Below are 25,252 nucleotides of genomic sequence, written 5' to 3'. Positions count from 1 at the left end.
TGAATATGGATTAAATGCTCCCACCAAAACACACAGACTGGCTGAAGGGATACAAAAACAAGAGCTATATATATGCTGTCTACAAGTAACCCACATCATACCTAGGGACACATACAGACTAAAAGTGAGGGAATGGAAAACGTTATTCCATGCAAATGGAAACCAAAAGAAAGCTGGAGTAGCAATACTCATATCAGACAAAATAGACTTTACAATAAAGATGATTACAAGAGACAAAGAAGGACACTACTTAATGATTAAGGGATTGCTCCAAGAAGGAGATATAACAATTGTAAATATTTATGCTCCCAATATAGGAACACCTCAATAAATAAGGCAAACACTAACAGCCATTAAATGGGAACTCGACAGTAACACATTCACAGTAGGGGACTTTAACACCTCACTTTCACCAATGGACAGATCATCCAAAATGAAAATAAATAAGGAAACAGAAACTTTAAATGATACATTAAGCAAGATGGACTTAATTGATATTTATAGGACATTCCATCCAAAAACAACAGTATACACATTTTGCTCAAGTGCTCATGGAACATTCTCCAGGATAGATCATATCTTGGGTCACAAATCAAGCCTTGGTAAATTTAAGAAAATCGAAGTTGTATCAAATAACTTTTCTGACCACAACGCTATGAGACAAGATATGAATTACAGGAAAAGATCTGTAAAAAAAATACAAACACATGGAGGGTAAACAATACACTACTTAATAACGAAGTGATCCCTGAAGAAATCAATCAGGAAATTAAAAAATACCTAGAAACAAACGACAATTGAGACACAACAACCCAAAACCTATGGGATACAGCAAAAGCAGTTCTAAGAGGGAAGTTTATAGCAATATAAGCCTACCTTACAAAACAAGAAACATATCGAATAAACAACCTAACCTTGCACCTAAAGCAATTAGAGGAAGCAAAACAAAAAGAACCCCAAAGTTAGCAGGAAGAAAGAAATCGTAAAAATCAGATCAGAAATAAATGAAAAAGAAATGAAGGAACCGATAGCAAAGATCAATAAAACTAAAAGATGGTTCTTTGAAAAGATAAACAAAATGGATAAACCATTAGCCAGACTCATCAAAAAAAAAGGGAGAAAACACAAATCAATAGAATTAGAAATGAAAAAGGAGAAGTAACAACTGACACTGCAGAAATACAAAAGATCATGAGAGATTACTACAAGCAACTCTATGCCAATAAAATGGACAACCTGGAAAAAATGGACAAATTCTTAGAAATGCACAACCTCCAAAGACTGAATCAGGAAGAAATAGAAAATATGAACAGACCAATCACAAACAACGAAATTGAAACTGTTATAAAAAATCTTCCAACAAACAAAAGCCCAGGACCAGATGGCTTCACAGGCAAATTCTATCAAACATTTGGAGAAGACCTAACGCCTATGCTTCTCAAACTCTTCCAAAATATATCAGAGGGAGGAACACTCCCAAACTCCTTCTACGAGGCCACCATCACCCTGATAACAAAACCAGACCAGGATGTCACAAAGAAAGAATACTATAGGGCAATATCACTGATGAAAATAGATGCAAAAATCCTCAACAAAATACTGGCAAACAGAATCCAACAGCACAGGAAACAGATCATACACCATGATCAAGTGGGGTTTACTCCAGAAATACAAGGATTCTTCAGTATATGCAAATCAATCAATGTGATACACCATATTAACAAACTGAAGGAGAAAAACCATATGATCATCTCAATAGATACAGAGAAAGCTTTCAACAAAATACAACACCCATTTATGATAAAAACCCTGCAGGAAGTAGGCATAGAGGGAACTTTCCTCAACATAATAAAGGCCATATATGACAAACCAACAGCCAACATCATCCTCAATTGTGAAAAACTGAAAGCATTTCCACTAAGATCAGGAACAAGACAAGGTTGCCCACTCTCACCACTCTTATTCAACATAGTTTTGGAAGTTTTAGCCACAGCAATCAGAGAAGAAAAGGAAATAAAAGGAATCCAAATCGAAAAAGAAGAAGTAAAGCTGTCACTGTTTGCAGATGACATGATACTATATATAGAGAATCCTAAAAATGTTACCATAAAACTGCTAGAGCTAATCAATGAATTTGGTAAAGTAGCAGGATACAAAAATAATGCACAGAAATCTCTGGCATTCCTATACACTAATGATGAAAATTCTGAAAGTGAAATCAAGAAAACATTCCCATTTACCATTGCAACAAAAAGAATAAAATATCTAGGAATAAACCTACCTAAGGAGACAAAAGACCTGTATGCAGAAAATTATAAGACACTGATGAAAGAAATTAAAGATGATACAAACAGATGGAGAAATATACCATGTTCCTGGATTGGAAGAATCAACATTGTGAAAATGAATCTACTACTCAAAGGAATGTACAGATTCAATGCAATCCCTATCAAACTACCACTGCCATTTTTCACAGAACTAGAACAAAAAATTTCACAATTTGTATGGAAAAACAAAAGACCCCGAAGAGTCAAAGCAATCTTGAGAACGAAAAAAGGAGCTGGAGGAATCAGGCTCCCGGACTTCAGACTATACTACAAAGCTACAGTGATCAAGACAGTATGGTACTGGCACAAAAACAGAAAGATGGATCAATGGAACAGGATGGAAAGACCAGAGATAAACTCACGCACATATGGTCACCTTATCTTTGATAAAGGAGGCAGGAATGTACAGTGGAGAAAGACAGCCTCTTCAATAAATGGTGCTGGGAAACCTGGACAGGTACATGTAAAAGGATGAAATTATATCACTCCCTAAAACCATACACAAAAATAAGCTCAAAATGGATTAAAGACCTAAATGTAAGGCCAGAAACTATCAAACTCTTAGGGGAAAACATAGGCAGAACACTCTATGACATAAGTCACAGCAAGATCCTTTTGGACCCATCCCCAAGAGAAATGGAAATAAAAACAAAAATAAACAATAGGGACCTAATGAAACTTCAGTGCTTTTGCACAGCAAAGGAAAGCATAAACAAGACCAAAAGATAACCCTCAGAATGGGAGAAAATATTTGCAAATGAAGCAACTGACAAAGGATTAATCTCCAAAATTTACAAGCAGCTCATGCAGCTCAATAACAAAAAAACAAACAACCCAATCCAAAAATGGGCAGAAGACCTAAATAGACATTTCTCCGAAGAAGATATACAGAGTTCCAACAAACACATGGAAGAATGCTGAACATCATTAATCATTAAAGAAATGCAAATCAAAACTACAATGATATATCTTCTCACACCAGTCAGAATGGCCATCATCAAAAATTCTAGAAACAGGGTTTCCCTGGTGGCGCAGTGATTGAGAGTCCGCCTGCCGATGCAGGGGACACGGGTTCGTGCCCCAGTCCGGGAAGATCCCACTTGCCATGGAGAGACTTGGCCCGTGAGCCATGGCCGCTGAGCCTGCACGTCCAGAGCCTGTGCTCTGCAACGGGAGAGGCCACAGCAATACGAGGCCTACGTTCCACACACACACACACAAAAAAAAACCAAAACAATAATTGCTGGAGAGAGTGTGGAGAAAAGGGAACACTCTTGCACTGCTGGTGGGAATGTGAATTGGTTCAGCCACTATAGAGAACAGTATGGAGGTTCCTTAAAAAACTACAAATAGAACTACCATATGACCCAGCAATCCCACTAATGGGCATATACCTTGAGAAAACCAAAATTCAAAAAGAGTCATGTACCAAAATGTTCATTGTAGCTCTATTTACAATAGCCCGGAGATGGAAACAACCTAAGTGCCCATCATTGGATGAATGGATAAAGAAGATGTGGCACATATATACAATGGAATATTACTCAGCAATAAAAAGAAACGGAATTGAGCTATTTGTAATGAGGTGGATAGACCTAGAGTCTGTCATACAGAGTGAAGTAAGTCAGAAAGAGAAAGACAAATACCGTATGCCAACACATATATATGGAATTTAAGGGGAAAAAATGTCATGAAGAACCTAGGGGTAAGACAGGAATAAAGACACAGACTTACTGGAGAACGGACTTGAGGATATGGGGAGGGGGAAGCGTGAGCTGTGACAAAGCGAGAGAGAGACATGGACATATATACACTATCAAACATAAGGTAGATAGCTAGTGGGAATCAGCCGCATAGCACAGGGATATCAGCTCGGTGCTTTGTGACTGCTTGGAGGGGTGGGATAGGGAGGGTGGGAGGGAGGGAGATGCAATAGGGAAGAGGTATGGGAACATATGTATATGTATAACTGATTCACTTTTTTATAAAGCAGAAAGTAACACACCATTGTAAAGCAATTATACTCCAATAAAGATGTTATAAAAAAAAAAAAGAAAAGGGAACACCCTTGCACTGCTGGTGGGAATGTGGATTGGTACAGCCACTATGGAGAACAGTATGGAGGTTCCTTAAAAAAACTACAAATAGAACTACCATATGACCCAGCAATCCCACTACTGGGCATATACCCTGAGAAAACCGTAATTCAAAAAGAGTCATGTACCAAATTATTCATTGCAGCTCTATTTACAATAGCCAGGAGATGGAAACAACCTAAGTCTCCATCATCAGATGAATGGATAAAGAAGATGTGGCACATATATACAATGGAATATTACTCAGCCATAAAAGGAAACAAAATTGTCTTATTTGTAGTGAGGTGGATGGACCTAGAGTCTGTCATACAGAGTGAAGTAAGTCAGAAAGAGAAAGACAAATACCGTATGCTAACACATATGTATGGAATCTAAGGAAAAAAATGTCATGAAGAACCTAGGAGTAAGAGAGAAATAAAGACACAGACCTACTAGAGAATGGACTTGAGGATATGGGGAGGGGGAAGGGTAAGCTGTGACAAAGTGAGAGAGTGGCATGGACATATATACACGACCAAACGTAAAATAGATATCTAGTGGGAAGCAGCCGCATAGCACAGGGAGATCACCTCGGTGCTTTGTGACCACCTGGAGGGGTGGGATGGGGATGCTCAGAGGGAGGGAGATGCAAGAGGTAAGAGATATGGGAACATATGTGTATGTATAACTGATTCATTTTGTTATAAAGCAGAAACTAACACACCAATGTAAAGGAATTATTCTCCAATAAGATGTAGAAAAAAAAAAAATAAAGAGGGTTCCCTTTTCTGCACACCGTCTCCAGCATTTATTATTTGTAGATTTTCAATGATGGCCATTCTATCTGCTGTGAGGTGATACCTCACTGTAGTTTTGATTTGAATTTCTCAAATGATTAGTCATGTTGAGCATTCTTTCATGTGACTGAAGGCAATAAGTGTATCTTCTTTGAAGAAATGTCTATTTAGGTTTTCTGCAAATTTTTGGATTGGGTTGTTTGTTTTTTTGATATTGAGCTACATAAGCTGCTTGCAAATTTTGGAGCTTGATCCTTTGTCACTTGCTTCATTTGCAAATATTTTCTCCGATTCTATGGGTTGTCTTTTCTTCTCATTTACGGTTTCCATTCCTGTGCAAAAGCTTTTAATTTCATTAGGTCCCATTTGTTTTTCTTTCCATTTCTCTAGGAAGTGGGTCAAAAAGGATCTTGCTGTGATTTATGTCATAGAGTGTTCTGCCTATGTTTTCCTCTAAGAGTTTGATAGTTTCTGGCCTTACATTTAGGTCTTTAATTCACTTTGAGCTTATTTTTGTGTATGGTGTTAGGGAGTGATCTAATCTCATACTTTTACATGTACCTGTCCAGTTTTCCCAGCACCACTTATTGAGGAGGCTGTCCTTTCTCCACTGTACATTCCTGCTTCCTTTATTAAAGATAAGGTGACCATATGTGCGTGGGTTTATCTCTGGGCGTTCTATCCAGTTCCATTGATCTTATTTTCTGTTTTTGTTCCAGTACCATATTTCCTGGATTACCATAGCTTTGTAGTATTGTCTGAAGTCAGGGAGTCTGATTCCTCCAGCTGCGTTTTTTCATTCTCAAGATTGCTATGGCTCTTCAGTATCTTTTATGTTTACATACAAATTGTGAAATTTTTGTTCTAGTTCTGTGAAAAATACCATTGGTAGTTTTATAGGGATTGCATTGAATCTGTAGATTACTTTGGGTAGTATAGTCATTTCACAGTGTTGATTCTTCCAGTCCAAGGACATGGTATATCTCTCCATCTGTTTGTATCATCTAAAATTTCTTTCATCAGTGTCTTACAGTTTTCTGCATACAGGTTTTTTCTCCTTAGGTAGGTTTATTCCTAGATATTTTATTCTTTCTGTTGCAGTGGTAAATGGGAGTGTTTTCTTAATTTCACTTTCAGATTTGTTATCATTAGTGTATAGGAGTGCCAGAGATTTCTGTGCCTTAATTTTGTATCTTGCTACTTTACCAAATTCCTTGATTAGCTCTAGTAATTTTCTGGTAGCATCTTTGGGATTCTCTATGTATAGTATCATGTTATCTGCAAACAGTGACATCTTTACTTCTCCTTTTCCCATTTGGATTCCTTTTATTTCTTTTTCTTCTTTGATTGCTGTGGCTAAAACTTCCAAAACTATGTTGAATAATAGTGGTGAGAGTGGGCAACTTCTTCCTGATCTTAGTGGAAATGCTTTCAGTTTTTCACCATTGAGGATGATGTTGGCTGTGGTTTTTTCATATATTGCCTTTATTATGTTGTGGAAAGTTCCCTCTATGCCTACTTTCTGTAGGGTTTTTATCATAAATGGGTGTTGAATTTCGTCGGAAGCTTTCTCTGCATTTATTGAGATGATCATATGGTTTTTCTCCTTCAATTTGTTAATATGGTGTATCACGTTGATTGATTTGCATATATTTAAGAATCCTTGCATCCATGGGATAAGTCCCCCTTGATCATGGTGTATAATCCTTTTAATGTGTTGTTGTATCCTGTTTTCTAGTATTTTGTTGAGCATTTTTGCATCTATATTCATCAGTCATATTGGCCTGTAATTTTTTTTTTGTAGTATCTTTGTCTGATTTTGGTATCAGGGTGATGTTGGCTTCATAGAATGAGTTTGGGAGTGTTCCTTCCTCTGAAATTTTTTGGAAGAGTTTGAGAACGATGGGTGTTAACTCTTCTCTAAATATTTGACAGGCTTCACATGTGAAGCCATCTTGTCCTTTTGTTTATTGGAAGTTTTTTTTTTTTTTTGTGGTACGCTGGCCTCTCAGTGTTGTGGCCTCCCTCGTTGTGGAGCACAGGCTCCGGATGCTCAGGCTCATCAGCCATGGCTCACGGGCCCAGCTGCACCGTGGCATGTGGAATCCTCCCCGACTGGGGCACAAACCCATGTCCCCTGCATTGGCAGGCGCACTCTCATCCACTGCTCTACCAGGGAAGCCCTGGAAGATTTTTAATCACAGTTTCAATTTCATTACTTGGGATTTGTCGGTTCATATTTTATATTTCTTCCCGGTTCAGTCTCGGAAGGTTGTGCTTTTCTAAGAATTTTTCCATTTCTTCCATGTTGTCCATTTTTTTTTGGCATAGAGTTTCTTGTAGTAGTCCCTTACGATGCTTTGTATTTCTGCAGTGTCTGTTGTAACTTCTCCTTTTTCCTTTCTAATTTTATTGATTTGAGTCTTCTCCTTCTTTTTCTTGATGTGTCTGCCTAATGGTTTATTAATTTTGTCTATCTTCTCGAAGAACCAGCTTTTAGTTTTATTGATCTTTGCTACTGTTTTCTTTTTTTCTATTTCATTTATTTCTGCTTGATATTTATGATTTCTTTCCTTCTACTAACTTTGGGTTTTGTTTGTTCTTCTTTCTCTAATTCCTTAAGGTGAAATGTTAGAAATTTTATTTATATTTCTTGTTTCTTGATGTAGGCTTGTATTGCTATAAACTTGCCTCTTTATACCAAACTGCTTTTGCTGCATCCCTTAGGTTTAGGATTGTCGTGTTTTCATTGTAATTTGTCTGTAGGTATTTTTCTTGATTTCCTCTGATTTCTTTAGTGACCTCTTGGTTATTTAGTAACATATTGTTTAGGCACCATGTGTTTGTGTTTTTTCTGTTTTTTCCCTGTAATTGATTTCTAATCTCATAACATTGTGGTCAGAAAAGAATCTTGATATGATTTCAATTTACTGAGGCTTGATTTGTGACCCAAGATGTGATCTATCCTAGAAAACATTCTGTGTGCACTTGAGAAGCAAGTGTAATCTGCTCTTTTGGATGGAATTTTCTATAAGTAGCAATTAAACCTATCTGATCTACTGTGTCATTTAAAGCCTGTTTTCCTTATTAACTTCCTTTTGGATGATCTGTCCATTGGTGTAAGTGAGGTGTTAAATGTCCCCCACTATTATTGTGTTACTGTCAATTTCCTCTTTTATAGCTGCTAGCAGTTTCCTTATGTATTGAGGTGTTCCTATGTTGGGTGCATATATATTTATAATTTTTATATTTTCTTCTTGGATTGATCCCTTGATCATTATGTAGTATCCTTCCTTGTGTCTTTTAACAGTCTTTATTTTAAACTCATTTTATCTGATATAAGTATTGCTATTCCAGCTTTCTTTTGATTTCCATGGAATATCTTTTCACGTCCTCTCATTTTCAGTCTCTATGTGTCCCTAGGTCTGAACTGGGTCTCTTTTAGACAGCATATATATGGGTCTTGTTTTTGTATCCATTCAGCGAGCCTGTGTCTTGTGGTTGGAGCATTTATTCCATTCATGTTTAAGGTAATTATCCATATGCATGTTCCTATTACCATTTTTGTAATTGTTATGGGTGGGGTTTTTTTGTAGGTTCTGTTCATCTCTTGTGTTTCCAACTTAGATAAGTTCCTTTAGCATTTCTTTTAGAGCTGGTTTGTTGGTGCTGAATTCTCTTAGCTTTTGCTTGTCTGTAAAACTTTTGATTTCTCCATCAAATCTGAATGAGATCCTTGCTGGGAAGAGTAATCTTGGTTGTAGGTTCTTCCCTTTCATCACTTTAAATATGTCATGTCACTCCCTTCTGGCTTGTAGAGTTTCTGCTGAGAAATCAGCTGTTACCCTTATGGGAGTTCCTTTGTATGTTTTTTGTAGTTTTCCCCTTGTTGCTATCAGTAATTTTTCTTTGTCTTTAATTTTTGTCAGTTTGATTACTATGTGTCTCGGCATCTTTCTCCTTGAGTTTATCCTGCCTGGGACACTCTGTGCTTCCTGGACTTGATTAACTATTTCCTTTCCCATGTTAGGGAATCTTTCACTATAATCTCTTCAAATATTTTCTCGGGTCCTTTCTCTCTCTCTTCTCCTTCTGGGACCCCTATAATGCGAATGTTGTTCCTTTTAATGTTGTCCCAGAAGTCTGTGAAGGCTGAATGAAGTCTTTAATGAATGAAGACTTTAATGTTGTCCCAGAAGTCTGAAGGCTGTCTTCATTTCTTTTCATTCTTTATTCTATTCTGTGGCAGTGAATTCCACCATCTGTCTTCCAGGTCATTTATCCATTCTTCTGCCTCAGTTATTCTGCTATTGATTCCTTCTAGTTTATTTTTCACTTCAGTTATTGTATTATTGATCCCTGTTCATTTGTTCTTTAATTCTTCTAGGTGTTTGTTCTTTAATTCTTCTAGGTCTTTGTTAAAACTTTTTGCATCTTCTCGATCTTTGCCTCCATTCTTGTTCTGAGGTCCTGGATCATCTTCACTATCATTATTCTGAATTCTTTTTCTGGAAGGTTGCCTATCTCCACTTCATTTAGTTGTTTTCCTGGGGTTTTATCTTGTTCCTTCATCTGGTACATAGCTCTCTGCCTTTTCATCTTGTCTATCTTTCTGTGAATGTGGTTTTTGTTGCACAGGCTGCAGGATTCTAGTTCTTCTTGCTTCTGCTGTCTGCTCTCTGGTGTATGAGGCTATCTAAGAGGCTTGTGCAAGGTTCCTGATGGGAGGGACTGGTGGTGGGTAGAGCTGGGTGTTGCTCTGGTGGGCAGAGCTCAGTAAAACTTTAATCCGCTTGTCTGCTAATGGGTGGGACTTGGTTCTCTCCCTGTTGGTTGTTTAGCCTGAGTCAACCCAACACTGGAACCTACCCGGACTCCTCGGTGGGGCTAATGGCCGACTCTGGGAGGGCTCACGCCAAGGAGTACTTCCCAGAACTTCTGCTGCCAGTGTTCTTGTCCTCACGTTGAGCCACAGCTACCCTCAGCCTCTGCAGGAGACCCTCCAACACTAGCAGGTAGGTCTGGTTCAGTCTCTATGGGGTCACTTTTCCTTCCCCTGGTCCCGATGAACACACTACTTTGTGTGTGCCCTCCAATAGTGGAGTCCCTATTTCCCCCAGTCCTGTCAAAGTTGTGCAATCAAATCCCACTAGCTTTCAAAGTCTGATTCTCTAGGAATTCCTCCTCCCATTGCCGGACCCCCAGGTTGGGAAGCCTGATGTGGGGCTCAGAACTTTCATTCCAGTGGGTGGACTTCTGTGCTATATGTGTTCTTTGTGAGTCACCCACCCAGTAGTTATGGGAGTTGATTTTATTGTGATTGCGCCCCTCCTCCCATCTCACTGTGGCTCCTCCTTTGTCTTCGGATGTGGGGTATCTTTTTTGCTGAGTTCCAGTGTCTTCCTGTTGATGACTGTTCAGCAGTTAGTTGTGATTCCGGTGTCCTCATAAGAGGGAGTAAGTGCACGTCCTTCTACTCTGCCATCTTGTTATTTCTATGATTCCATTTATATGAAATATCCAGAATAGTCAAATCCATAGAGACAGAAAATAGATTAGTGGTTTCCAGTGGCTGTGGGATGGAGGATTGGGAGTGACTGCTAATTGGTACATGTTTTCTTTTTGAAGTGATAAAGATATTCTGGAATTAGATAGTGGTAATGGATGCACAATTTTGTGTATACTTTATTTTTGTTTTTTTTTTGTTTTTTTTTTTTGCGGTACGTGGGCCTCTCACTGCTGTGGCCTCTCGCATTGCAGGCTCCGGACGCGCAGGCTCAGCGGCCATGGCTCACGGGCCCAGCCGCGCGGCATGTGGGATCTTCCCGGACCGGGGCACGAACCCATGTCCCCTGCATCGGCAGGCGGACTCCCAACCACTGCGCCACCAGGGAAGCCCCTGTGTATACTTTAAAATGCTGAATTGTATATTATTAAAAGGTGAATTTATGGTTATGGATTAATTTTCAATTTTAAAAGCTGGAAACAATGAAAGTATCCACAAACATCCATAAATAGATAATTATTTAAATTAAAAATTATGGTAAGTCCATACAATGGGTTTGTGTGCAGCCATTAAAAGGACCTTTAAAAATGAGAATAAAGAACATGTTACATGGAAAAATCACCAAGCTACATGGTTAACTTTAAAAAAACACCCTACCAAAATGGTGAATGTATGATCACTTTGTGAAATGAAAAGCAACACATATGCAGGTAGATGCAACTCTCACACACATATCTGTGTGTATGTGTGTGTTTGTGTAAACATATACAAATTTATATTCTGCTCTTCTCCACGCTATTAATTATTGAATCATGACTATACTGGCCAACTTTGGATATTTTTACTTTTCATTGGCTCTTTCTGCAGTATTAATTTTTTCTAATCTTACACTATTTTATCTCTTTTACTTATTTAATCTTTTGAATGTTTATAGAGGCTATCTAGATAGAGAGATAATAGATCTTCTTACTTTCTTCTTTGTGTTTCATAGAATTCTAAAAAATTCTAAGTGAAATATTACATTGAAAACCTGAAGTAAGGGCTTCCCTGGTGGCGCAGTGGTTAAGAGTCTGCCTGCCGATGCAGGGGATGCAGGTTCGTGCCCCGGTCCGGGAGGATCCCGCATTCCGCAGAGCAGCTGGGCCCGTGAGCCGTGGTCTCTGAGCCTGCGCCGTGGTCTCTGAGCCTGCGCGTCCGGAGCCTGTGTTCCGCAGGAGGAGGGACCGCAGCAAGTGAGAGGCCCGCGTGCCAAAAAAAAAAAAAAAAACCTGAAGTAAAACACACACACAAAAATACATGTAGTCTTCCTCCAAATCATTCTTATTTTTCATTTTATGAGAATGTTACAGGGACTCCATGGTTCTTATCCTTAGATTTTTACCTTAAAAAAATTAACAGAGAAGTCCTTTATATTTGTTCAAAGAAGAGAAAAATTCTTGGCCTTAAGATGAAAGCTAATTTCCAGAAAAAACACAATGAATCAACGAACTCCTCAATTAAAAAACCCTAAATGAAAACAGATTACTATCGCCCAGAGGGTTCAGTTTTGTTCTCTGTTGTCATCCTTTGAGCACTTGAAATTATGAAAGAATTTCAGATCTATAGTCCTTCACCTTGGCAATGCCCTCTTCTTGTTCCATGTTTCACATGCAGCTAGTTCATCAATGTTGAAAAAAAAAGGCTGAACTTGGAAAAAATGATGGGGAAAAATCATTTTGAAACCTAGAAGTAAAAGGCTTTAGTTTTCCATTCTAGTATAACAAAAAAACACAAAAATCCAGTTGTGAGTATAATGGTGGTTGACAGGGCTGGGGAGAGGGGAAAATGTGAAGTTGTTTAATGGGTATAAAAAATTCTGGACTTTGGTTGTACAACTCTGTGAATATACTTAGCATGACTGAACTGTACACTTAAAAAAGGTTAATATGGTCAATTTTATGTTATATGCATCTTAATGCAGTTTAAAATAAAAATAAATAAATCCATTTAAAGTATAAATGGTTCGGGTTGATGTCAGCAGCTCTAAGTTGGGAATGTTTTCAACTCAAGTCAAATGTTTCCCATAAATCAAACCCACCTGGATTTGATACAATTTTTAATTCCAGTCATTTTACTAAAATACGCACATATTTCTCTTAATTTACTAAAACTATATCTATAGCTATAAAACAACTTAATTTCCAATTTTACTCTTAAAGTCTTTTGTCTTGCAAGATTTAGAGACCCCTGTAAAAAGATTGTGAAAATATTACTACATTTACTTTGGGAAATAATAAATAGTCTGATATATATATATATATATATATACACACACACACACACACACACACACACACACACACACACAAAACTCCAAGGTTTGACTTGTACAACTGGGTAGAAGTGTGACATTCACTGAAATGAAGAGTAGGAAAGGAGCAAGTTTGGAGGATTAGGGCTAGATCAACTGTTCTCAAAAGGTATGATTTCCCCCCCAGGGGACATTTGGGAGTACCTGGAGACATTTTTGGTTACCACACCTGGAGGCAGTTGCGGGATGTGGGGGCATGCTATTGGCCTGGGTTGGGATACTGTTAAACATCCTACAGTGCACAGGACAGGCTCCCACCAGAAAGAGTGATCTGTCCCCAAATGTCAATAGTGCCAAGAGTGAGAAACCTTGGGTTGGCACCCTCTCTTCTGAATCTGGCCACTCTTTCTCAGCCTTTGCAGCAGGCTTCTCCTCTTCTGACTCTAATTGCTCAATAGTCTGCCTTTAGCAGCCCACTTCTCTTTTCCTCTACATTTTCTCTTGGGAACATCACTCATGACTTCAACTACCAATTCTATGTTGCTAACTCCCACATCTTTATGCCTAGTCCCAACTGTTCTTCTAGCTCTAGAGCATTTTTTCTTTGTATTTCCCTTCACATCTTTTCATTAACTTACTGCTACGTTTCTTGTCTTTATAAGTAGCATCTGGTAGAAAACCACAGGGTCATTTATTTCCCAAACATTTACTGAGTATCTAGTTTGTGTAAAGGGCAGCACTAGTATTTGAAAGAAGGTAGTGGTGGTGGAGATGAGAGGTAATCATAGTAAGTGTCTTAAATGCATTATCCCTGATTATGGCAATAGTTTTACAAGGAAGAAATTATTATCTCCTGGAAACGAAAGCCTCAAGTGCTTAATCAACTACTTAACTATCACAGCTTGTAAATAGCAGAGTATTTTAAAAGTCAGTTCTATTTTGACATTAAGGATTGAACTCTCTACATTAAAAAACACTGGGGACAGTGCTGGAAAAGTGTGTCCATAGCCAAAGGGAGATGGATGTGAATGAGGAAGGTCTAAGACGTTCCAATAGCCTTTTATTCTAAGCCACAGTGCACCCTCTTCCGGTTGCTTACCGTATATCCCAGAATATAATACACCAGCCATAGGAGGATGAATCATTATTTTCCTTAACTCTAGAAAAGATAAAAAATTGACAACGAAAGTATGATATACCATCAATTGTCAGAGATTTCCTAGATGTTGAAATATTTTTTAAAAGGTAAGCCTTCAGAGATTTCTAATTTGTTAAAATATGAAGAAGAAAGTAATCTTAGATTCTATGACATACGATGAATTTGTTTTCTACATTCAATTTCCACGGTCAGTGCTGGTGGCTGGTGTGCTATTCTGCACTTCAGTCAACTAAGACGTTTGTATATTGCTTTCTAAATGGTCGTAGATTGTTTCATGGCTCTGTGTTGTGCTTCTGCAACTAGATCGTAAAGCTCTTAGCTCTTCAATCACCTCTTTGTTCTCCTCCCCCCCCCCGCCGCCCCGCCCCCACACCAAGCGCCTTTCAACAATCTACGCAGAGTTTACCACTTATGAGTAAACCTAAATTTCTTGTAACTTAGAATTTCATAGACAGTATAAGACTGTTCACAGATTTAGTTACACTGGGGGGCGGGATGGGGAAAACATTATATTAAATATGAGCATCGTTTTTTTAAAGACCCATCCTTGTAGAAACGTTAAAATGTGGTGGGGTAGGGAGCGAGGCGGAGAGGGGATATACGTCTCAGGATACAGGAAATACGGAAAAAGCGAAACCCGGAGGAAGCTCTGTGCCTGGAGGGGACCCGCCGCCATCTCCGGTCTCTTGGCTTCGCCAGGGCCCACCGGAGAGAGCTGACACCCGGGTCCTATAATCCTTATGGGGGACCAACCTTGTACCTCCGGGAGATCCACGCTCCAGCCTGGAAACACGCGGGAAATCAAGCCTCCAAAAAAGCGCTGCCTCCTAGCTCCACGTTGGGATTATCCAGAAGGAACCCCCAACGGAGGTAGTACCCCTCTCCCTTCCACACCTCCTCCAGCATCACCGGGCCTGAAGTCGCACCCACCTTCTCCGGAGAAATAGTACAATATACTTCTCTCACCCCAAACCAGGTCAGATTCTTTCTCATTTGGGATATCCAGGCTCTCTGAAACTTAATTATATATTTTCCCAGATCTCCTTCTCCCTTTCCCTATTCTCTCCAGGATTTCAAAGTTGAAGAAAGAACATGCAGGCATTAAATAGCTCTTTCACAAAATATGTGGGGGTGAATTTATGGATATTTAATAACATTAAGTAATTATTTTAATATATTAGCTATGACAATTGTGGTTATATTTTTAAGAAGTAGACTTAATCTTTTGATATGCTTGAAAGTAATTCAGTAGGGCCAAGGTGAGGGGTACAAACAAAATGTTCATGAGTTAATAATTGTTAAAGCTGAGTGACGTATACATGGGGATTCATTAAACTGTTCTTGCTACTTTTGTGTATATTTGAAACTTTTCCATTCAAAAAATGATTGGTTCAAGATCAATAACAACATTATATTGAAGGCCTAATTCCTATGGCTAGCACTGTGGTAGCAGTATTGTAAGGTGAGCCTTCAGAGGTGTGTGCTTCTCTGTGTATGGCAGGAGAATTCAATTAGTAAAAAACAAAAAGTTACAATATGGTAACTCAAACCCAAGTGCCATAATGTTTGCTTGTTCAAGGTATTTAGGAAGCACGGGGGCGGGGGGGACGAGATGGACCAAATCATTCTGCCTGGTAGTAATCTTGAGCCATCAAAGAGAAAGGGGTAACTCTGGGTGGACCTTAAAGGGTGAGTGACATCTGCCATGTGGAGGGGGAGAGAATGTTTTTCTGGCTTACCTTTCCCAAGGCAGGCTTGTTCTAGGAAAACTTGGCTATAACTCTGAATGTATGAGAAGAACTAGGTGAGATAGAGTGCTGCAGGGCTTTAAATGTTATGCTAAGGAGTATGCAGTTTAATCCATAAGCAGTGGAAGCCACTGAAGATTTTCAAGGAAGTATTGTATTTTAGCAGTCCAGTTTTTACTATCAGAAAAATGATCTATTTAGATGAGCTTATAGAATACAAAAAACAAACGCTGACCGAAACCTCACAGATTCTTGTAATCCAAAGGAGACAGGGCATCCTTTCTTCATTCATGCAACAAACCTTTAAGAAGCCCTTGCAATGGACTAGGCATTATGCTGGGAGCTGTAGGGGATGGATAACCAAAGCACATAGGAGTGAAACAGATATTTGAATAAATAGGTCAATGAATGATGGGATAACAGTGGCAACTAAGGGAGTTCTGGACTTGGGGCTTGGTGGTAGTGCATAGAAAAAGAATGAGCTCTATTGTGCTTGGAGGCATCACCCAGTCATTCCTTACTGCCTGATTTCCCTCAACTTTACCTCTTTGTTCAAAGGGGTAGAGTTGGGACTGGGAGGCACCATAGGGATAGCAATGCTCAAACAGAAAACAAAGAAGGTTGTACAGGGCAAGAAGTGCAAGAGCTACATAATTTCCTCCAGTGACTCAAATCATTGAAAATTATAATAATAGCAAATATTTACTGAACATCTTTATGTGCCAGACACTGTTCTACAAAGCTTCCTAAAGTCTCTGCTCATAATTACTATGCAATAGATCCCTTCTACTACTGTCTATATAACTGTTTTTCATGAATATATAACTGCAATGGGGGTATGGTAAAGCATAAGGACTTGAGGAGCCCAGGGGAAAGAGATGAACAGTAACAGAAGAAATGATTTAATGTTATTTTATTATTTTTCAGTCTTTGAGGGATTGCAGTATGACTCCATTTCCTTGGTGCATCCATAAAATAATTATTCAGTGAAGACAATGAAGATTATTGACAACGCTACCCTGCTTTTCTGATGTCCTGCTTCAGGAAGTTGTGATTTTTAAGGTAATCTCTTTACCAAAAACTTTTTAAGGAAGGAGCAGGAATAAGAGTTGATTATGACACATTAAATATAACTAGCCAAACAAAAAGCTAGCACCAAATGATAAATTGAAACCATTTTCTACATTATATGAAAGCATATATACCATATAATAATAATGTTATCTATAAGCTGTTTTGCTATATTCATTCCTAATTACCTTATAGTTCCTGCTGTTACTGTGAAATGTATATTTTAAACCACATTTTCAGATTATTGCCCGTAAATGAGAACACGATTGATATTTTTACATACTGATTTTATACACTGTAACCTTTCTGATTTATATCTGTTCTAATAATTTGTAGGTTCTCTGGATTATCTGTTAATTTATTATATTGTGAATAATGGCAGTTTGTTCCTTTCCAATATTTATTTTTTAATTTGTCTTACCGGGCTAGCTAGGATCTTCGGTACAATGAGAAATAGTGGCAGTGACAGAGGATTTCCTTGTCTTGCTCCTGAATTTACAAGGAAACTATACGTATTTCACCATTTTTAGTAGATTTTCTTTTTCGGGTTAAAGAAATTCCTTTGTATTCTTAGTTTGCTGAGAGCTTTTATTCTGAATGAGTATGGAGTTTTTTCTCCAAATACTTTGTATCTACTGCCATGATCATGTGGGGTATTTTCCTCCATTAATATGACACTGTGACTGTGTGATAAATTATAATATTCAGTTTTCTAATGTATTTCCTGCTTTTGGTTTCATCAGGCCTCACCATTGAATATTTTGTCCCCTATTTTTATAATTTTTCCTTTTATCTTTATTTTTCTCTTTACTTTCTTTTTGTTTGCTCTTTTTCTAATTTATTTATTTGGACCATTAGCTCAGTAATTTTAAATCTTCTTTCCTAAAATAAGAATTTATAACGAAGTTTTCCACTACATACCACTTTAGAAGAATTTCACAGGTTTTTATGTGTAGTATTTTTATTATTATTCAATTATTAGTATCTAATTGCTCTTATGATTTCTTTTTTGACTCATGAGTTATTTGGTTTTGTTTCAATTTACATACATATGATCTCTTTTTTAGAAATCATATTGTGAAATTATTAATCCAGTTACAGTTAAACTTCATCTTTATTATTCTTCTGGTAACAAAAACAAAATTATACACTGGCTCCTCATCCCAATAGATTTCAGCAATATAAAACTTTTTCTTTCATTAAATACATAGGGAAACTGATTACGCTATTCAGTGATGGAGTTATTGATGATATTTACACTTGTGATTTTAAACCTTTTATTTTGATCTAATTCTACACTTAAAGAAAAGTTCTGAGAATATTACCAAAAACTCCCATACACCCTTTACCCAGGTTCACCAATTACCATTTTACCATGTTTGCTTTATAATTCTCTATTTCTGTTTCTCCCTCTCACTCTCCCTTCCCCTTTCCCTTCCCTGTCTTAAGCCTCCCCCCTCCCTCCTTCTCTCTCTTTGAACTATTTGAGAGTAACTTGCAGACATCATGCTCCTTTACCTGTAAATACTTCAGTGTATATTTCCTCAGAATAATGCCTTTCTCTTACATAGCCTCAGTACATGTGTCAAAATAGAAATTGGACATTGTTCCAATTTTTTGTTCCATAAACCTTTATTGTCAAGATTATCCACTCATACTCACTGAAAAAGGGATGAGTTTGGGAGAACATGTATTTCAAATGGACAATGTAAGCTCTATTATAGTTCATTTTTTCCAGCTTTATTTTTTTTATTGGAGTATAATTGCTTTAGAGTGTTGTGTTAGCTTCTGCTGTACAATGAAGTGAATCAGAATCAGCTATATGTATACCAATATCCCCTCCCTCTTAAACCTCCCTCCCACCCCTCGCCCCATCTAGGTTGTCACAGAGCACTGAGCTGAGTTCCCTGTGCTATACAGCAGGTTCCCACTGGCTATTTTACACATGGTAGTGTATTTATGTCAAACCTAATCTCCCACTTTGTTCCACCCTCCCCTTCCCCCACCATATCCACATGTCCTTTCTCTATGTCTACATCTCTATTCCTGCCCTGCTAATAGGTTAATCTGTACCATTTTTCTAAGTTCCACATATATGCGCTAATATACGATATTTCTTTTTTTCTTTCTGGCTTACTTCACTCTATATGACAGACTCTAGGTCCATCCACATCTCCACAAATGACCCAATTTCATTCCTTTTTATGGCTGAGTAATATTCCATTGTATATATGTACCACATCTTCTTTATCCATTCATCTGTCATTGGACATTTGTTTCCATATCATGGCTATTCTAAATAGCGCTGCAATGAACATTGTGGTACATGTGTCCTTTTGAATTATGGTTTTCTCAGGGTATATGCCCAGTAGTGGGATTGCTGGCTCGTATGGTAGTTCTATTTTTAGTTTTTTAAGGAACCTCCATACTGTTATATTTGACATATAACATTGTAAGTTTAAAGTGTACAGTGTGATGATTTGCTACATGTATATATTACAAAATGATTACACAGGATAAGATTAGTTAACACATCAATCACCTCATATAGTTACTATTTTTGTGTGTGTGTGTGGTGAGAACTTTTAAGATCTACTCTCCTAGCAACTTTTAAGTATACAATACAGAATTGTTAACTGTAGTCATTATACTATAGTATTAACTCTACTAACTATAGTTATATAACTATATATACTATAACTATAGTATTAATTACAGTATAATATACATCATGCTTTATATTAGATCCCTAGAACTTATTCATGTTACCACTGAAAGTTTATACCCTTTGACCACCTTCACCCATTTCCCCTACCCTACCACCCCTGGAAACCACCAATATACTCTCTGTTTCTATGAGTTCAGTTTTTTTAGATTCCATGCATAAGTGAGAGCATACAGTATTTATCTTTTTCTGTCTGACTTATTTCACTTTGCCTGATGCCCTCAAGGTTTATCCACTATGTCAGAAATGACAAGATTTCCTTTTTTTTTATAGCTGAATAATGTTCCATTGTGTATTTTTTTTTATTTGTCCATTCATCTGTCAGTGGACACTTAGTTTGTTTCCACATCTTGGCTATTGTAAATAATGATGCAGTAAACATAGGGGTTGCAGATATCTCGAGATCGTGATTTCATTTCCTTCAGATATACCAAGGAGTGGAATTGCTGGATCATATGGTAGTTCTATTTTTAATTCTTTGAGGAACCAACATACTGCTTTCCATAGTAGATATTTCAGTTCACATTCCCATCAAGGGATGTGCAAGGGTTCACTTTTCTCTATATCATCACCAGCATTTGTTATCTTCTGCTTTTGTTAATAGCCATTCTAAAAAGTGTGAGATATCTCATTGTGTTTTTGATTTGTATTTCCCTGATGATTAGTGATGTTGAGTACCTTTTCATGTGCCTGTTAGCCAGATATGTCTTCTTTGGAAAAATGTCTATTTAGGTCTTTTGCACCTTTTTGAATTAGATTACTTGTTTTTCTGTTCCTTATATATTCTGGATATTAATTTCTTATCAGATATATGTTTTAAAAATATTTTCTCCCATTCCATAGTTTGCTTTTTCATTTTGTCAATCATTTCTTTGTCTGTGCAGAAGCTTTTTAGTTTGGTATAGTCCCATTCGTTTATTTTTTGCTTTTGTTGCTTATGCTTCGGGTGTCATATCCATAAAATCATTGCAAAGACAAATATCAAGAAGCTTTTTCCCTGTTTTCTTCTAGGAATTTCATGGTTTCAGATCCTTACCTTTAAGTCTTTAATCTATCTTGAATTAATTTTTGCGAGTGGTATAAGATTGGGCTCCAGTTTTATTCTTTTTTGTGTGAATATTCAGTTTCCTCAGCATTATTTATGAAATAGACTATCTTTTCTCCATTAAGTACTCTCAGATCCCTTGTCAAATATTAGTGGACTGTATATGCAGCATTTTATTCTGGGCTCCCAATTCTGTTCCAAGGTCTGTATGTCTGTTTTTATGTCAGCACCATACTCTTTTGATTACTATAGTTTTGTAGTATATGAAATTGGGGTTCCAATATTATTATCTAGGCCATATTCCAATTTCACCTATTTATCCCAATAATGTCTTTTATAGCTATTTTCTTTTCCTGATCAAAATTTCAATCCAAGATGATGCATTGCATTTAGTTCTCATGTCTCTTCAGTTTTTTTTTTATTATTAACCTGGAACAGTTCAACCTTTCTTTATCTCTCATGACATTGACAATTTAGAAGACTACAGAACAATTATTTTGTAGATTGTTCCTAAGTTTAAATTTGCATGCCAGTTCCTCATTATTATGTATAGATTATGCATTTTGGCAGGAATGTCAGAGAAGTAATAAATTGTTCTTAGGGCAGCATATCAGTGGCGTATAATATTGATTTGACCCCTTAGAAGAAATGTTAACCTTGATTACTTTGTTCAGATGATGTTTGCTAGATTAATCCACTATAAAGTTCCGTTTTCCTCTTTGTAGTTAATAATTTTGCTGGGGGTACTTTGAAACTGTGTAGATATCCTATTCCTCATCAAACTAAAATCCACTGGCCTTAATATCTATTGATAATTCTTTACCACATCAGTTATTACTATGAAGGCTGCAAAATGGTCATTTTCAAACATCATCATTTTTACTACATTAGTTTGTATTCTACTTCAAGGAAGAGCTTTTTTCCCCCTCCATCTATTTATTTATTTATCTTAGTTTGGCACACAGATTTTTTTTACTTTATTTCATGAATACACTATTGCTATCATAATTTATTTTAATGCTCAAATTGTCCCAGTGGCAGCCCATTCAACCTGGATTCTCTGATTATTTGACATATTCCCATCATTCTTTGATATATACTTTGAGTTCAATATTTCCTTACTTTTTTACTTTCATGTTTGTCTGGTGTTTCCTGACTCATTGACCATTTCTCTATGGATCTCTGGTACCATTTAGTGGGAGACAGTATTTGGAAACCAAGACATGGGTACATGGATTTTTTTTAACTTTTTAAAAAATTTTTCATACAATTATAAAGATTACTTTACATTTACAGTTATTACAAAATATTGGCTATATTCCCCACGTTGTACAACACATCTTTGAGCCTGTGTTATACCCAATGGTTCGTACCTCCCACTCCTCCACCCCTATACTGCCCCTCCCCCTTCTCCCCACTGGTGACCACTAGTTTGTTCTCTATATCTGTGAGTCTGCTCCTTTTTTGTTATATTCACTACTGTGTTGTATTTTTTAGATTCCACATATAAGTGATATCATACAGTATTTGTCTTTCTCTGTCTGACTTATTTCACTTAGCATAATGCCTTCCAAGTCCATCCATGTTGCTGTAGATGACAAAATTTCATTCTTTTTTATGGCTGAGTCGTATTCCATTTTGTGTGTGTGTGTGTGTGTGTATACCTAATTTTACCCATTCATCTGTTGATGGACACTTAGGTTGCTTCCATATCTTGGCAATTATAATGCTGCTAGGAACATTGGGGTTGCATGTATCTTTTCAAATGACTGTTTTTTGTTGTTGTTGGATATATACCCAAGAGTGGAATTGTTGGGTCATATGGTAGTACTATTTTTAGTTTTTTGAGAAACCTCCATACTGTTTTCCGCAGTAGCTGCACCAATTTACATTCCCAACAAGAGTATAAAATGGTCCCTTTTTCCACATGCTCACCAACATTTTTTATTTGTGCTCTTTTCAATGATAGCCATTCTGATAGGTGTGAAGTGTTATCTTGTGGTTTTGATTTGCATTTCCCTGATGATTAGTGATGTTGAGCATGTTTTCATGTGCCTGTTGGCCATCTGCATTTCCTCTTTGGATAAATGTCTATTTAGTTCTTCTGCCCATTTTTTAGTTGGGTTTTTTTTATGATGTTCAACTGTATGAGCTGTTTATATATGTTGGTTGTTAATCCCTCATAGGTCATACCATTTTCAAATATTTTCTCCCATTCACTAAGCTGTCTTTTCATTTTGTCAGTGGTTTCCTTGGCTCTTCAAAAGCTTTTAAACGTGATTAGGTCCCATTTGTTTATTTTTGCTTTTATTTCCTTTACTTTAGGAGACAGATCCAAAAAAATATTGCTGTGATTTATGTCAAAGAGTATTCTGCTTTTGTTTTCCTCTAGGAGTTTTATAGTATCCAATCTTACATTTAGGTCTTTAATCCATTTTGAGTTTGTTTTTGTATATGGTGTTAGAGAATGTTGTAATTTCATTCTTTTACATGTAGCTGTCCAGATTTCCTAGCACTACTTATTGAAGAGACTGTCTTTTCTCCACTGTGTATTCCTGCCTCCTTTGTCATTGATTAATTGACTGTGAGTGTGTAGGTTTATTTCTGGGCTTTCTATCCTGTTGCATTGATCTACATGTCTGTTTTGTTCTAGTACCGTATGATTTGGATTAGTGTAGCTTTGTAGTATAGTATGAAGTCAGGGAGCATGATTCCTCCACCTCTGTTCTTTCTTCTGGAGATTGATTTGGCTATTATGGGTCTTTTGTGTTTCCATAAAAATTTTATGATTTTTGGTTCAGGTTCTATGGAAAATGCCACTGGTACTTTCATAGGGAATGCAATGAATCTTCAGATTGCCTTGGATAGTATGGTCATTTTAACAATATTGATTTTTCCAACCCAAGAATCTGGTATATCTTTCCATGTTTTTATGTCTTCAATTTCTTTCATCAGTGTCTTACAGTTTTTGGAGTACAGGTCTTTTGTCTCCCTAACTAGGTTTAGTCCTAGGTATTTTATTCTTTTTGTTGCAGTGGTAAATGGGAGTGTTTCCTTAATTTCTCTTTCAGATATTTCATCATTAGTGTATAGGAATGGAAGAGATTTCTGTGCATTAATTACTTGACCAAATTCACTGATTAGCTCTAGTAGTTTCCTGGTAACATCTTTAGGATTCTCTATGTGCAGTATCGTGTCATCAGCAGTGACAGCTTTACTTCTCTTCTGATTTGGATTCCTTTTATTTCCTTTTCATCTCTGATTGCTGTGGCTAAAACTTCCAGAACTATGTTGAATAATAGTGGTGAGAATAGAAAACCTCGTCATGTTCCTGATCTTAGAGGAAATGGTTTCAGTTTTTCACCATTGAGAATGATGTTGGCTGTGGGTTTGTCATATATAGCCTTTATTATGTTGAAGTAAGCTCCTTCTATACCTACTTTCTGAAGGGTTCTTATCATAAATGGGTGTTGAATTTTGTCAAAAACTTTTTCTGCATCTATTGAGATGATCATATGGATTTTTCTCCTTCAGTTTGTTAATGCGGTTTATCACATTGATTGATTTGCTTATATTGAAGAACCCTTGCATTACTGGGATAAACCCCAGTTGATCATGGTGCATGATCCTTTTCATGTGTTTTGGATTCTGTTTGCTAGTATTCTGTTGAGGATTTTTGCATCTATGTTCATCAGTGATGAACACTACACTACATCAGTGTAGTGTTCTTTCTTTGTGACATCTTTGTCTAATTTGGGAATCAGGGTGATATGACCTCGTAGAATTAGTTTGGGAGTGTTCTTCCGTCTGCTATATTTTAGAAGAGTTTGAGAAGGATGGTTGGTAGCTCTTCTCTAAATGTTTGATAGAATTCACCTGTGAAGCCATCTGGTACTCAGCTTTTGTTTGTTGGAAGATTTTGAAAAACAGTCTCAATTTCAGTGCTTCAATTGCTCTGTTTATATTTTATATTTCTTCCTGATTCAGTCTTGGAAGGTTGTGCTTTTCTAAGAATTTGTCCATTTCTTCCAGGTTGTTCAATTTATTGGTATATAGTTGCTTGTAGTAATATCTAAAGATCCTTTGTGTTTCCTCAGTATCAGGTGTTACTTCTCATTTTTCATTTTGAATTCTATTGATATGAGCCTTCTCCCTTTTTTTCTTTTTTCTTTTTTTTTAAAATTTAATTAATTTATTTATTTGGCTGTGTTGGGTCTTCGTTTCTGTGTGAGGGCTTTCTCTAGTTGTGGCAAGCGGGAGCCACTCTTCATCGCGGTGCGCAGGCCTCTCACTGTCGCGGCCTCTCTTGTTGCAGAGCACAGGCTCCAGACGCGCAGGCTCAGTAGTTGTGGCGCACGGGCTTAGTTGCTCCGCGGCATGTGGGATCTTCCCAGACCAGGGTTTGAACCTGTGTTCCCTGCATTGGCAGGCAGATTCTCAACCACTGCGCCACCAGGGAAGCCCCTCCCTTTTTTTCTTGATGAGCCTGGCTAATGGTTTTTCAATTTT

The 25,252-nt window shown here is 37.3% G+C and overlaps 1 protein-coding gene across 3 annotated transcripts in view; it reads left to right on the top strand.

Annotated features, from left to right (window-relative positions):
* Window positions 1-14,881: 14,881 nt before the first annotated feature.
* NBDY (negative regulator of P-body association) overlaps window positions 14,882-25,252 on the top strand; it is a 35,236-nt gene continuing 24,865 nt past the window's right edge. For all 3 annotated transcript variants that reach the window (XM_060002482.1, XM_060002483.1, XM_060002484.1), the window contains exons 1-2: window positions 14,882-15,130; window positions 16,830-16,964. In XM_060002482.1, coding sequence (XP_059858465.1) covers window positions 14,895-15,101 — 207 coding nt within the window. In that variant the 5' untranslated portion in view covers window positions 14,882-14,894 and the 3' untranslated portion in view covers window positions 15,102-15,130; window positions 16,830-16,964. The remainder of the gene's footprint in view (window positions 15,131-16,829; window positions 16,965-25,252) is intronic.

This window comes from Delphinus delphis, chromosome X (genome assembly GCF_949987515.2).
Source record: "Delphinus delphis chromosome X, mDelDel1.2, whole genome shotgun sequence".
Taxonomy (NCBI): Eukaryota; Metazoa; Chordata; class Mammalia; order Artiodactyla; family Delphinidae; genus Delphinus; species Delphinus delphis.
The sequence above is the reverse complement of the archived record's forward strand: the minus strand, read 5'-3'. Positions and strand labels throughout refer to the sequence as shown.